We start from the raw sequence: 16,671 nt of genomic DNA, 5'->3' as shown, positions 1-16,671 counted from the left end.
ATAGTATTGTCTTTATGCAAAATGGACAAAATGTCCACTTTGTCAACAGTAGTAATGTATTTCTCAAAATGTCCACATATTACTTTCTTCAACTTCTCTTCGTTTTGAAATTTACTGTTTGGTATTCCATTTGTAGTAAACAAAACTATGTTTTGACCCTCAGTCATGAAAAGAGCAATTGAGCAATGCGCAAACATTAAAGTTTGTTTCAAAGTGGGTGAGTGTGCCACAGAGACTTGCATTCAAGACGATATACTTCCAAGAGCGTCAATGATAGTTCAAGTTGAAATGCTTCGAAATGGTCGTTGTGCATCTACCAGGAGCTCACTGGAGGAGCTCACTAGAATTCCTAAAGCAACTGTGTGTATTGCACTGTAGTTGAAAATTTGGGGAAAAAGAAGCTCTGTTGTCGCTTCGTGCCCCACTCACTCACGGACAATCAAAAACATTGCAGCGTGGAACACTGCAGAGAAATGAAACAGTCGCCCAATGGGGACCCAGACCTCTTGTCATGCATCGTAAAAGGTGATGAAATGTGATGTTTTCATTACAAGCCACTTACAAACCACCAAAGCTCAATATGGAAAGGTCCAGAATCTCCAGAACTGTAAAAAGCACAAATGCAGGAAAGTCATGTTAAGAAACTCCTCACAGTTTTCTTTGATTCCAAAGGAATTCACCCCAGAAGGTCAGATGGTGAATGTACATTATTATTCGAGGGTTCTAACTCGTTTATGGACGAGGACTGTTCAGGTGAGATTCAAATACCGTAACCAAGGAGCATGGTGTTTGTTGTACGACAATGCTCTGGTGCACAAAAGCAAGATTGTACGCCATTTCTTAGCTCAAAAAAGTATCACTGCACTTGACGACCCTCCTTATTCCCAGATTTGGCTCCATGTGACCTCTGGCTATATCACAAACTGAAAATGGTGATGAGATGACAGTGTTTCAACACAATTTCCGATATCCAGAAGCTCACAACAACGGTCCTGAAGGCAATTCCAATTGTTGACTATCAGAATTGTTTTGAATAATTGTTCTCGTGCTCCCAATTGTGTACCGACTCACAAGGGGACTACTTTGAATAAAGAAAGGCATGTACACTTCAAACAACCAACATCTTTTATTTCTGTGGGACAGACTGAGTATGAGTAGCCCCTCTAGTAGTCTCAGGCTCACTATCATTATCTGCAGATTCCAGATCATTTAGTTTTAGTAGGATATTCATGCAAATCATCAAAATCATCAAAATCTAAGCCATCTTCACTGTCAGACAGACATTGTAGGGCTTTAAATTCTTCATAAGACATAACTTTGCATCGTCCTTTTTCAAAACACGAGTAACTTCATTACAAAACTCTTAACTAGCATAAGAAACTACAACAAATCAGAATGAAAGAAACACTAATCTGTCACCATTTGAGTGTGGATAGGAGCAGTACTATGCGCTATTACACATATACAAACAAAATTTATTTGTTTAGTACTTGTGCATTTATTAGCAGAAACACAAGCTGAACTGAGCAGTATATTCTCCAGAGATTATAGAAGCACTTTATATTTTTTACATTCACATATTCCTGCTTACAACTATCAACAACACCAACAAAGAAAAGATCAGTGTGTGCCAGACTGACAGTGCTACCCAGTGTAGCATCATATGCTCAGCAGCTCACTCTAATGGTAGATTCTTTTCAACTACGTTCATAAACCAACATTGTCCATCTGCACGGCACTTTCCAGTGCTAAATTTCAAGAACAATGATGAAATTAGAATCAAACCCTTGCTTTGAACATCTGCAATGCAGCACAGTGAAGAGTTAAGATCAACTGCAACCTTTCTACCTTGTAATATAAGAAATTTCCAAGGAAAGGTGTGGGGGAAAGGACAGTGGCCAGGAGTGCGACACAAAACTAGATACTTTAATTAGACAACCAAGACAACCAACATTGGTATTTTTACAAGTCTGTACATTTAATCTGTAATTCCCATAAAAAATATTGCTAATACTTTGCTTCCTCCTGTTATATACATGAAATTAGTGTGAAGCTCATACCACATTCCAACATTGCATTTAAATAAAACAGAAAAACATTTTTTCTCAAAAACTAGTACATTGTGTTCCATAATATGACTAATCAACAGTAGGGAGGAAACACAACATCAGGAACCAATCCACGAAACTGCACATGCTCCGTACAGTACTTAAAAAAAAAAAATAATGATCATCACAATTCTAGTCACTGGTTGGATGTCTACTGCACAAAAAATTTTGTTTCCCTCAAAAGGGAGAGAAAAAGACAGCAGCACTCATTTCTGGGACATCCAACAGGACAACAACATCTGAGGAGGAGGACGAGGAAATTAATGCTTAATGTCCTGTCGGCAACAAGGTCATTAGAGACAGAGCACAAGCTCGGATTAGGGAAGGATGGAGAAGGAAAGTGGCTGTGCCCTTTATAATGAACCAACCCAGCATCTGCCTTAAGCAATTTAGGGAAATCATGGGAAAGCTAAATCAGGATCACTGGACAGGGGTTTGAATAGTTGTCGTCCCGAATGAGAGTCCAGTGTGCTAACCACTATGCTCCCCCATTCAACCAACGTTTGAGACCTGCAGTATGCAAGAGATGAGGAATATAAGATTACTGCTTCATACACTGGGAAAGGAAATTGATCTTGGCAAACAAACCATGGGTATTTTCATCAGGATTTAGTTGCTTCCCTCACATTCCACATACATCCTGGACAGCCAAATAAATATGCAGACAATGCTGTGACAATACATGCTTTATTCTAAATACATTGTTCACTCTAAGAAAAAGGAATTCCAGTTCCATGATTGAAGATGTTGGTAACTGCGCTCTAACTACTTGAAAAATTTGCATTTGCAATAAATGGAAATATTATGAGGGCTATCCAGAAAGTAGATTTGAAAGTATAGATAAAAATGTTTTATTCATTTGAAAGTGACACTTAAATACTACTTTTCAACATAGTGACCACACAAATTTAGGCACTTACAATAGCAGTGAACAAGCTTTGAATTTCCACTGTTATAAAATTTTGCCGCCTGAGGCTTCTACCAGTTGGTCACACCCTCCCACAGTTCCAATGTGATTGTCAAAACACTGTGTTGTGTGCCAGGTCTTTGAACAAATCGTGACCCACAATGCTTGGTCATCCACATCGCTCTTCATCGTTACCTTCAGTTCAGCCACTTTTACACCTATTGCACCATTTGCAAATTTCACCTTCAGTGATTATGTTCTTTCTGTATACTTTACACAGTTGCTAATAAATTTGAGTCAGTTTATGGTTTCTTGCCAACAAAAACCTGGTTAATGACTGCAGTTCACAACTCACAGGAGTTTCAATTCAAGCACACATTTAAAACTTTTACAGTGAAATAATGGAAAATGACATGAATTTCACACTAGCAAGGCTGATGTCAACTGAACTGACATACACTCAAGACAACAATATGACCACACCAACCCTGGACATTGTTGTTGCAGGCAAAAACATAATCACTTTCTTGATAGCCCTCACAGATGCAAATTTTGTCTCAAAACGTGGAAACATGAAATTACCTAACAAATGCTACTTCATACCAAACTTTATCCAAATGGACCATGTTATCAGAGATTGTCTGAAATAGCTTGATTTTCTGCATACAAATATCAAACACACTGCAGGAGAAAAAAATTAGTGCACCCTTTTAGAGTCTCCCAATTAACTTGATATTTATTGTTGCAATGGTGCATATGGAGTACATGAAATGATTACATTTACAGATCAATAATACATGCGGGGTACTATGTATCGACCCATGCTGAAATGCCCATATTTGGTGGTGTAGCCTCCACGGGCAGCAATGCAGGTGCCAATTCTGGTATCCAGTCAATCTTATAGACAGTGACTAGTGTCCTGGGATACATTATTTCATATCTGCTCGACCTGTTCATGTAGTTCTGTAAGAATTGCTGGTTGATGATTAGCACGAGTCACTTATCATGCCATCATATCCCACCTATGCTCAAATGGAAACAAGTCCGGAGATTATACTGGCCAGGGAAGTTGCTGTACATCTTGCGGAGCACGTTGAGTTTCACGGGCAGTGGGTGAGCATTATTCTGTTGGAACAACACATTACCTTTGCAAGAATGGCAAAGGAATGAGTCTAACAACATTCTGGACATATCAAGTGCTGGTTAGCATTCCCTCTTGGAATATCAAATGTTAATGAGATTTGGCACCCCAGCCCATAAGGCCTGAGGTGTGGCCAGTGTGTCCTGGATGAAAGCACACTATGAGACAGCATTAAGTAGATCCACATCGTACATGCAAACTATTATCACTTGTGTGCAAGAAAATCTGCTTTCACCGCTGAGGACCAAGGCGTGCCATTCCATCTTCCAAGTGACCCTCCGATGGCACCACTTGAACCGTACATGTCAAAGTTTTGGCATGAGTGGAAGACTGGCTAGAGGTGTATGTGCCCGTAGTACCACTGCTAATAACCAGTTTGCAACAGCTTGTGTTGACACATTGACTCTGAAACCCTCTTATCTGTGCGTGGTAGCAGCACAATCTGCCACTGCTGCCCTCACAATAAGACAATCCCGGTGGTCATCTGTGCTGCGTGGACATCCTGAATCTCATCTACAGGTGTGACAATGTTCATATGACCACTGATACCACAATCGATACACAAGTGACAAGCGCATACGACTTGCATGGCAATTGTCCGAAAGGACCCTTACATACCAGTTAGGCCACCATTTAACCCCTTTTACACTCATTCAGTTGGAAGTAGAAAGCACGTATGTGTCTCCGTGGTGTTGTTGCCTGCTTGCTTCATATTTTTGCATGACACTGAGCTTTCTGGCTGTGAGCATTCCCTATTAAAGGGTAGACACAGATGGCATTCTGGTAGTCATACCAGATTGCTATCTGTAGGTGGACAACATTGAAACCATTATCAGTACATCTACTATCCGCTAGGTGGCACGTCCAATCATCAAATCAAAACTGAGGTTGTATTTTCAGATGTACTAAAATATTTCCAGCAGTATGTAACCCGTTTCCAGTTACTTGTACCGCACACCATATGGCAAAGGCTAATTTGGGGAGAGAACATGCTTACGAAAATGTCTGCAAAATATAAATGCAATGATGTATAAGTGCACTTTATGCTCTGGCACCATACCAGTTGGGGGCAGATGACTCATCTGTATAAGATAGACACCACGTAATGCAATCTAGGATTCTGCTGTGGAGCCTTGCATCCTAAAACAAAAACACACATGCCTGGTTGCTGAACTTCAAAAGTCAGTATAATGCAGAAACTTTAATGTGACAATTTTAGGTGGTGAGCATTTTGAAATGTGGCCGTGTTGATTACTGGTAGAGGTAGGGCCTGATCTTCCTCGTTTACAATACTGCCAATCTCAGCAACCAATTGGGCGGTAGACTTCACCAAATGCATTGTAGTGTGCACTGCTCATTCTTTCCTTTTCTTATTTTGAAATGAGTGAGGAGACTAATTCCATTCCATTACGGAGTTCAGTTACGACCCTCACACCACCAGAAGGCAACGGAGTCCCTTTGACCATGTTTATTTCTGCTTTTGGAGAAAAACAAAACATGGGTGCATACTGGAAGCCCTGTGACAAAGATGCGAGGCTTGTTTCCCCACACCATTCCTCTCCCGGTCATAATTCTAGTTTTTTTTTGTTATTGTTACTGCCAACTACCAGTTTATAGTGTGTGCACTCTTCACAACAGCGACTAGAAAACAAAACTTGTGAACATAATACTATCAAGCCAAAAGTCTTCCCCTCAAGTGCAAATAAAGTTATTTACTATGCCAAGTACGTTGTCAGTTCTCTCTGTAGTGTTGTTAAGTATGTGTCGCATGGTTATGAATGCCCACTAAAGGTTGAAGTCAATATTCTATAGATTCTGTAATAATCAATTTGGATGAGAAAAGAAAAATAATGTCGAGAAACACCTTGAATCAGAGAAGTACTACGTTCATGGGGACAGAAAATGCTGCTTCTCAACAGGAACAACATTTGTTAAAAGCTTAAATACAGCAAAGAGAAGAAAACAAGAAACAACCAGTTTGGGAACAAAAATAAGTGTTGAAGTATGCTTTTGCACCAACATTCCAATGAAAAAGCTCCTCCATCAATACTTCTATTTAACTGTCAATTTCAAAGTACTGAGGCTTTATCTTCGAGCACGTTAGTTTGACAATCTTTTAAATTTGTAGGTCTAGTCATTTATAAACAAAAATTTACATGTGAAATTCGCTAAGAATACATGCTACATTTTCTGTATTGGACTCCACTCTTGCATCCCCTTACAAGGGAACCTGCCCATCGCACCTCCCTCATATTTTGTTATAAGTTGGCACAGTGGATAGGCCTTGAAAAACTGAACACAGATCAATTGAGAAAACAGGAAGAATTTGTGTGGAACTATGAAAACATAAGCAAAATATACAAACTGAGTAGTCCATGCGCAACATAGGCAACATTTAGGATAATGTAAGAACACGAGCACCGTGGTCCCGTGGTTAGCGAGAGCAGCTGCGGAACGAGAGGTCCTTGGTTCAAGTCTTCCCTCGAGTGAAAAGTTTAATTTTTTATTTTCAGACAATTATCAAAGTTCAGGCACTCGCACATAATCAACTTTGCTCTCCAAAATTCCAGGACATGTTCAGATTTGCTTGGACATATGCAGGATTTGACGGTCTACACACGGAAAAATTTGAAAACGTTAAAAACATATGTTTTGACAGAACCCACGAAAAACTGTGCGACTGTGAAACTGTTGCATTCATTTGTTGCAGTTTGTGAGGCAAACTGTCATGTTTTTATCACTTTTTTGGGGGTGGTTATCACATCCACAAGAGAACCTAAATCGGGCAAGGTAGAAGAATCTTTTTATCCATTCGCCAAGTGTACAAGTTAGGTGGGTCAACAATATATTCCTGTCATGTAACACACTTGCCGTCACCAGTGTCGTATAGAATGTATCAGACGTGTTTTCCTGTGGAGGAATTGGTTGACCTATGAACTTGCGATTAAATGCTTTCGGTTCCCATTGGAGAGGCACATCCTTTCATCTACTAATCGCACGGTTTTGCAGTTCGGTCTCAAAACACAAGACACTAAACTTATTACAGTGAACGGAGACGTCAATGAATGAACGGACAGATCAAAACTTTGCGAAAATAAAGACAGTAAACTTTTCACTCGAGGGAAGACTTGAACCAAGGACCTGTCACTCCGCAGCTGCTCACACTAACCACAGGACCACGGCGCTCCTGAACGCACACTCTCCTTGATGTTGCCTATTTTGTGCATGGACTACTCAGTTTGTATATTTTGCTTCTTTTTTTATAGTTCCACACAACTTCTTCGTGCTTTCTCGATTGATCTGTGTTCAGTTTCTCAAGGCCTATCCACTGTGCCAACTTATAACTAAATCTGAGGGGGGTGCGATGGGGAGGTTCCCTTGTTAGTATGCATTGCTGGTACACTAACCAGCCAGTGTTGCATCGCTGAAGTCTTGGAGCCTGTTGTCCTCCCATAACATCATAGCTTCCCAACAGCCAAACAGGATGACGCATGGGCACACTGGACACGCAATGTTCAAGACTTCATCACCTATCAGATTGCACTGCTGCCTTGGCCTCACTGTTCTCCAAATCTTTCGTCTATCGAGAACGTCTGTTTGATGACTATGGAATGACTGGCCCGGGATACGCCACCTGCTGCTACACCAGATCAACTCTGGCATATGTGGAAGCAGCATTGTCTGATATACCACAATAACACATCGCCAGTCTCTGACGCAATGCAGAGGCTTGTAACAGGTGTTATAGCCGGCAATGGCAGCAACACTCGATACTAATTTCATCACCTTCCTCACTTCACGCGGGGCTGTATTTCAAATCATGTGATCTTTGTACAACATATTGTCTCCCAAATCTATTTTGAGTTGCATTTTGAATGGCCAACGGTATATAATTGCTTCTGTACTTCCTCATCATTGTCACTCACACAATCAAATCATCAGCAAATAACACTTCAGTCAGCCTGTCTGTCTTGTCATTGCATCGTCCATCATCAATATGAATAGTAAAGGAGATTGTCTGAAACAAGGAAGTGCACTGCCATGATGTTCTCTATTCTCTCTTCCTCTCCTTTTATCTTCAGCACAGTTTGCCTCTACCTATCTTTTTAGCATCTCCCAAACTTTACTTCTGGATGTGGTGATATATGCTTCCTCTAAATCCAGAAAGGCTATCAGCAGATCTGTCCCATACTCAGCAGTTTTACTGCAAATATTCCTAGCCTGAAGCCATACAGTTTTTCCCTTCGCAGTTTATCCACTGTTCTCCGGAATTGTCCAACAAGAATCATGAAGTCATCAGTTCCTTCCAAACAGCTTTCATAACACCATAAAGCCACTGTGCTGCCAGCTTTTCTGATGCTCTGATCATTTTCACACTTTGTTCATTCAACCTCAATGCCTTTCCTTTTCTTATGTTCTTTAGTGCCTCTTCAATCACATTACATCTTTTCCCAGTTTCAGTTCATTTTCATCCACTCTATGTTTTGATAATCGTCCACTGTTTCATCCGGGTTCAGCAGATCATCAAAGTATGTACTCCACAGCTCTAAGGTCCTACTCCTACTCCTCATTTTTATCAGCTATTATTGCATTCTTTGTCATTTCTGTTTCTTATCATCCTATATAGTATTTTCTTCCTTCGTTTATTATCCTGTTCCATCATCATGGTCCATTTTTTCATCCATTTTTCTTTTTCTTTACAATCGCTTCTTGATGCTTCTCTTTCTCATTTTAACACTCTTCCTTTGGTTCTAATGTCCTTTGCTCAACCCATACTACAAACATCTTATTCTTCTCCAGTAACTATGGCATGAAAAACAATAAAATGTTAAAAAGACACTGAAAATCAATGTAATCATTTCACTCAGACAATGGAGGAGAAGCAAACGGCCAGTAGTTGGACAAGAGATCAAAAGTGGAATTCATGCTGTAGTTTTGTCTTGTAATTAATACCTAGATCCTAACATGATTGACACCATGTTACCTACCATAGCAACAATCACCACAATGTTACTACGTTACATATTTTTTGTTTACCACTGCCACATAACTCTGCTATTTCAGGTGCTGCTACAAGAGTGAGGTGCAGATTATGCTTCTTACCAGTAAAATACTTGCAATCCATTTTCATTGTGAGCTCTTTTACTCAGAAAAGATGTTCAGTGCACAGAAGAGCCTGGCAGCGAAAGCATATAGAAAAGTTATAAGGGTGTTACTACAACAGAGAGATCTAAATATTCCACAATAATAAGGAGCATGTGAAATTACTGTGTACATAGCTGCCAGTTACACTCATCACAGCCATAATGCATACACAAAAAATGGAAAAATAACACTGTCACTCCTTTTTGCACCCAAGTGTCAAGTTACCTTTGTTCTGACCTAGGGAAAGACAGTATCATCATGCGACTCACCTTGGTTATCACGGTCTGGGAACTTAATCTGGACATCATGCTCTGATGTAATATACTGGACCTTGCGTCCTTTAGCACCCATTACTGTACGATGGTGTTTCTGAGGTATGACACATTCAATTGTCACTCTAGATTCCTGTTTTTAAAGAGATAAGCAAATGAAGTCAATTACAATCACTTTGCAAATGAATTACATTTAAAAATCAGAGAGGAAAACTGAGTCCAAATTGGTTTATATAAGCAATTTAAAAAATACCCAGATCACAATAACAAAACCATTGACATCTAGCTTTCACAGAGCTGCTACAACAACAGCCAAACAATGTGCATGGCCACACCTCCTGTTCCGTTCATCATTGCCAAGTCTATCTGCTACAGCAAGTAGCGGCTACTGTAGCCAGTTGCAGGCAATGCTCACGGCCGGTAACACAAACAGTTGTCGTCAGTTTCTCTGTGAGGCGTGTTTATTTTGCACTACAGAATATATGAAGCTTATAGTAGAAGCATTCAAAAAAAAGTGTGGCTGGTAAACAGAAAGTTCAGCAATCTATTAATGTTCTGCATGGTCAGACAAATGAGTTCGTAGGCTCATTGCGAAAATATTTTGAGAAGCAGAGAGAGAGCAACTCCATTGCCTTTAATGAAGGTAGTTGAAAGAACTGCACACGCTTTGAAGATACACAAAAATACTGTCATTTAAATTTGGAAGGAGAAATATTGTGCAGAGGGGAAGAGCCTGGTTCATCCAAACTATGGACACCTGGAAAGAAGAAGACAAACTGTGTGTAACAAACTCTGACTATTCAACAAGATGCTGTTCACCATCACATATATAGATGTTTCATGAGAAAGGAACATCGAACAAGAAAAAAAACTGTTTACTCTTTGCGAGGCAGAGTCATTCAGTGGCAGCAAAACATCTTTGTTAAAGATTGTCAGAGCTCTCTGTTTCTGGAATAAAAAAATTAATGGATGGAAAATTATAATGGAGGTGACATCGTAGGCTGGCACTTAATTTTTAAGAACTATCGTTAAAGTGCCGTTTGAAGCCATTGAGTGGCTCGACGAAACATGGACAAATGCCATTCATTCCGTCACAAAGAACTGGACAGATGATAGCATACGTGGAAATTCTGCTGTTCTAGTGGGAAAGGGCACAAGAATTATTGTCTTGCATGCTGGAACTGCAACTGTTTCGTACCTAATTGTTCCCTTGTTTACAAATCAAGGATATTAACCACGATAGTTTTCTGAAGTGGTTCAAGGGGCAATTACTGATAAATTGGTCATCTGTCACTATAATGGATAATGCCCCATACTGTTCAGTTATTAAAGATAAAGCTCCAATGACAGCAGCGAAAAAAGCCAACACTGTTGAATGGTTAAAATGCCACAACGTGAAAATTCAGGATGATTTTTGTAAGACAGAACTCATGAAAATAGGAAAGAAAAATAAGCTACAGCTTCAAAAGTGTGTTATGGACAAGGTACTAAAGAACATGGCCACAAGGTTCTAAGGCTTCCACCATACCACTGACAATTTAATACCAACAAAATGATTTGGGCACACATTAATAATTATGTGGTAACAAATAGCAAAAGCTTTACTGTGGCAGAAGTTCAAAGACTGTTAGAGGAAACAGTGGCACAAATAACACCAGAGAAGTGGAAAAGTATTGTACGCCACACAGTAATGGTTGTTAAAGAAGCATGGAAGAATCTTGTGTACTGCAGTTGCACAGTAAAACTCTTCTTATTACTAAGGAATACTCCTCTGCAAAAATATAAAACTCTACATGCACACTACAGTGATTGGTAAGTGCTCAAGCAGTTATATTATTTTAATGTTGTTTGTTATTGAATTTACATAAATGATTCAGATCCATTTTAACACCCTTATATACTGAGTAAGACAACTGAATGTGATTCATTCCAATTATTGTAAAATCAGTGCACTTCCTGTTGCTTTTGTTGAGAAATACAAATAACAGGAGCAAAGTATAATTTTATAAATGGGAGTACGTTTGTTAAGTTACATGGATATAACGATCCTGTAAATTAACCTCAACACTGCACATTAATAGGTGGCGCAAGAAGGTAGTCCAGTAGGGAACCACACAGCTGTTGCTTCTACAGTCCTAATGCACACGCATGCTTCGGCAAACTGACATCACCCCCTTCCACACTCAATTGTGCTTTGTCGTCAAACACACTGTTATTCTGATACAGATACATGTATAGCCCTTGAGTACTTTGCGCAGTGAAACAAACATCATTAAGTCCTCAGCAGCGCATTACCCTGTTTCTCAATTTAGTAATGTATACAGAAAGAAAATCTCCACATTGAATAAAAATAGGTCATTTACTATGGTCACGATTCAACATACAATACAGTTATACTTCGTATATTATATGAGACTTCACTATGGCCACTTACTGAAAACTTCCTGTTAACATTGAGGTCTCTCTTAAAATCTCATTACAAAAGTGAAACAAAGGATGTGTGCCTCAAACTTTATTTACAGTTATATTAGCATCAAATATCTCTGAACATGGAGACCCAAATTAGTAACATATCTGAGAATCCCAAAATAAATAAGTACCATATCTCTGAAGCCAATTGGGTACTTATCTGCAAGTAGTTGCTCACAGATGGCACAAAATTATACTAACCAGATCAGTGACAATTTCCTGAATGCGCTGTTTTGCCAATTCAATGAATTCCTTGGCTCCTTTTAGAACGACTCTGTCACTCGATACACCAGGACGTGGGAAGGATATCTTTACATCCCCAAATTCCTCCGATATCCTATTGAGCACTTCGCCTCGCCTCATAACAAAGTGACGGTGATGTTTCGGATCAACAGTCATTTCACTTTCCACAGTATTATCCTGAAAGCAAAAATGTAGATTTTACCATTAACACACCTTTATTACAGGTATAGAATGAGAAATAATAGTTCCCAAACGTTACAGAAACTGACTATTTCTTTAATATCTTCTTCAAGCAGTGCCTTTGCTTTTTCCACAGCCTCTTTTCGTCCAATAATCATTATTGCTTCTTTGTCTTGATCATCCTCAGTAGGGAATGCAATACGGGCACCAGTCGTATCCCTGATCTTTTTAATTTTTGCACCATTTTTGCCAATGAGGAATTTATGATGTTGTGGTTTGGCACGAACTTCAGCTGTGTAGCTGGAGAGCTGCCGCTCATTTAACAGTTCCCGGAGTTGCTGACATGCTTTCTCAACATCATCCTTTGGACCCCGTACTGTAACCTGTACAACAGTGAATCAGCATTAGGCCTTGGTAAGCCATCTGTGAAATAGTACGTTGCTCTTTTAATTGGCAATATTCTACTTATTCAAATGTAAGAACACCACCTAGATTTGTTCACTGATTTCATAGAGCCTGTGATACAGAGCACATAGAATTTCAACACTTTAATGATATTAAAACACATTACCACAGTAAACATAAAACAAAAATTTTAAGCCGTCTTTGTACAGAAATTGGCTTTACACACTACTTAAAGTAGATATTTTGTAACATGTAAGATATGAAGAGTTAACTGATATTACACTAACCACAATGTTTCCACTGATATATGTTACAGCATGCAGTAGTTAAATTTTATTACCTTATCACTGTTACTTTCAGCTGGTGGGAACTTTATATTGACTCCACCACACTCATCCATGATTGTATGTATCAGTTTTCCACCTGCCCCAATTAAGGAGTTGTAGAATTTTGGAGGGATAGTAATTTCTTCTGTCACTATGTTTGCCTAAAAATAAATATCATAGTGAGTCTCGCTCTCTCTCTCTCTCTCTCTCTCTCTCTCTCTCTCTCTTTCCCCTCACACACACACACACACACACACACACACACACACACACACACACACACACACAGTGTTCAGTAAGTACCACATTTCTATACATAACTAATATCAAGAACACATACCGCATCTTCCCGAGTCACCTAGTCCAGCCAAGAGAAGAAAAAAAAATGACTAAACAGTTACACAAAACCATGTAAAACATAAAACAGAAATGTCAAATCAATGCTAACTCCAAGTTTACTGTAGCAACAGCCTCTACTTATATGCAAACCTAATAATCTTGCATTGTAAAATACATTTCCTTGACACTGAGAATTCAAAACTCATTGAGTACCGTATTTACTCGAATCTAAGCCGCACCTGAAAAATGAGACTCGAAATAAAGGAAAAAAAAAATTTCCCGAATCTAAGCCGCACCTGAAATTTGAGACTCGAAATTCAAGGGGAGAGAAAAGTTTTAGGCCGCATCTCCAAATCGAAACAAAGTTGGTCCATTGTAATATGATAGACAATTTAGGTCGAATGAATGACGATACAGCTACAGTAGTTTGGTTCGAGTTGTAAGCTTAGCAGTTAAGCTTTACCACGTAGCCATTGCTATGCGTCAGGCGCTCCGTCCGTATTTATACGGATACCCTTCCTTTTTCACGTGCTTCGTCTGGTTTGAATCGATTGCTTATTTTGCTTTGATCTGATAAATGCAGTTTTCTTTGTTATAGGTGTTTGTGTCACTCTTAAGCTGAAAATGCATTACTGCACTGTGTCATGCATTATCGCATTCTGATAGTGCGTGTTTACGGCCAGTCGCGGCTCGCGGCATGGCTTGCTTTTGTGCGCGCTACCGCCGCGTACAATAAAAAAAAAAAATAGAGAGAGAGAGAGAGAGAGAGAGAGAGAGAGAGAGAGAGAAAGGAATCGTCTCATTAGCGAAACAATGGCAAGAGACTGCTATTTGTTGTTACTTACACTGCTGCTTTCTTTGGTAATGATCAACAAGAATCAAATAATAGACTGCGTATGATAGAACATGTTCTGAACGAGAGTTTGTGAAAATTTTTCTCCGTTTGAAAATCTTTGCGGCCGGTTCTTTATTACATCAAATTCTGCACAGAAATTACAGTCATCTTAGATTTAAAAATCTAGTCACTTGCCGTGCTTCATTTCTGACTGTATCACTATTAGACATAAGAATAATACGAATATAAACATGACATGATATGTATATTCTTCCACGTTTGCTGTTGTCTCACTCTATAGTTTCGTAGTTTATTAGGCAGACAGGATTTAAATGAGATAGCAGCAAACACGAAAGAATACATGGCAAAATGTTTATATTCGTATTATTCTTATGGTGAAGAGAATACTGTATGTGATTCAAATTTCATCAGGTTCCTATTAGCAACCATCTCTTCTCACAGGTAGGAAAAAATTAAGAACGTAGAGTTGGCCATATTGACAAACATCCCAAACAGTCTTGCCAGTCAGATTTTCGTAGTACACTGAAATTTGTGCTACATTCGAAGATGAACAATACGGAATTTGTATTTACTTCGTTGGATAATGTATGAAAATGCAGTGGTCGAAACTCGCGGCGGAGAAAAAATCTCGTCTTCCACTTTTTTTAAAAAAAATTATTTACTGACGCAGAGGTTTTGGCACTAGTATTTATCTTTGTGCCTACAGAGTATGCTTGCGTAGCGCTACATGTATTCGCCGGCAGAAGTTAGTTGTGGCGGCACGTACGAACATTTTTCATAACTTCCGCTAGCTTTGCACTCTATTCTAAGCTGCAGGCGGTTTTTTGGATTACGAAAACCGGAAAAAAAGTGCGGCTTAGATTCGAGTAAATACGGTAACTTCCACATCTTTGTTATGGAAAAAAAATTGCGTGAACTTTCTTTCATCAATTCCTGTCAATCAATGGTTCTTCACTGGAAATTTCAGTTGCGATAGTTTAGTTATCTGTCACATTTGTGTACTCTTGTCCTTTGGCACTCAACATACACTCCACTTCCTAACTGGTAAGCAGAGTTTCATTTTTCTTGTAATGATTTAACTGCCCAAAGCCAAAACACTCAATGAAGTATATTTTTTAACCACTTGCACTACTTCGCCTTGAAGGACAATTATTGAAATCTAAGGATATATTTCTATTTCTTCTAGTTGCTGGACCTTCCTGCAGTACTCTTCCCAGCCACTGGCAGTTATTAACAGATTGTTATTAGACACATCTGCTGATATGCTACACTCCCTGAACAACTTTCAGTTTTGCCCATACCATTTCCACTGCACTTAAATCACAATTATAGGGCAGCAGACAGACATGTGGCCTTTCTCTTTAGCCACTTCCATCAACCACGTACAACTTTTTACCAGACGTATGTTCATGAATTAAGGAGAAGAAAAGCCTGCCTTCTCGAGCTCTCACTGCAGCAAAACACCTCTTTTGCAGCCACTGCAAGAGCCTCCCTCATGTGTTATTTTGTCCAGCTGCCTTATGGTGTGGAGAATTTTCCACTACAATGACTGCCTTTGAAGGAAGATTTTCAAAATTCATCTGACCTCAGTTGTTACTTTTTGTGGATTTACCGTATTTACTCGAATCTAAGCCGCACTTTTTTTCCGGTTTTCGTAATCAAAAAAACCGCCTGCGGCTTAGAATCGAGTGCAAAGCAAGCGGAAGTTATGAAAAATGTTGGTATGTGCCGCCACAACTAACTTCTGCCGTCGAATATATGTAGCGCTACGCAGGCATGCTTCACAAAGATAAATACTGGCGCCAAAACCTCTGCGTCAGTAAATAAATTTTTTTAAAAAAAGTGGAAGACGAGCTTTTTTTCTCCGCCGCGAGTTTCGACCACTGCATTTTCATACTTTATCCAACGAAGTAAATACAAATTCCTTATTGTTCATCTTCGAATGTAGCACAATTTCAGTGTACTACGAAAATCTGACTGGCAAGACAGTTTGGGATGTTTGTCAATATGGCCAACTCTACGTTCTGAATTTTTTCCTATCTGTGAGAAGAGATGGTTGCTAATAGGAACCTGATGAAATTTGAATCACATACAGTATTCTCTTCACCATAAGAATAATACGAATATAAACATTTTGCCATGTATTCTTTCGTGTTTGCTGCTATCTCATTTAAATCCTGCCTGCCTAATAAACTACGAAACTAGAGTGAGACAACAGCAAACGCGGAAGAATATACGTATCGTGTCATGTTTATATTCGTATTATTCTTATGCCTAATA

The 16,671-nt window shown here is 39.2% G+C and overlaps 1 protein-coding gene across 1 annotated transcript in view; it reads right to left on the bottom strand.

The window, feature by feature from the left end:
• LOC126175856 (vigilin) overlaps nucleotides 1-16,671 on the bottom strand; it is an 84,369-nt gene that overhangs the window by 34,435 nt on the left and 33,263 nt on the right. Inside the window, exons 12-15 of the mRNA XM_049922863.1 lie at nucleotides 13,211-13,357; nucleotides 12,555-12,848; nucleotides 12,244-12,462; nucleotides 9,571-9,706 (exon numbers count right to left, since the gene is read on the bottom strand). Of these exons, the coding sequence (XP_049778820.1) occupies nucleotides 9,571-9,706; nucleotides 12,244-12,462; nucleotides 12,555-12,848; nucleotides 13,211-13,357 (796 nt within the window). The remainder of the gene's footprint in view (nucleotides 1-9,570; nucleotides 9,707-12,243; nucleotides 12,463-12,554; nucleotides 12,849-13,210; nucleotides 13,358-16,671) is intronic.

The sequence above is a fragment of the Schistocerca cancellata genome, chromosome 3 (genome assembly GCF_023864275.1).
Source record: "Schistocerca cancellata isolate TAMUIC-IGC-003103 chromosome 3, iqSchCanc2.1, whole genome shotgun sequence".
In the NCBI taxonomy this organism is placed as follows: Eukaryota; Metazoa; Arthropoda; class Insecta; order Orthoptera; family Acrididae; genus Schistocerca; species Schistocerca cancellata.
The sequence above is the reverse complement of the archived record's forward strand: the minus strand, read 5'-3'. Positions and strand labels throughout refer to the sequence as shown.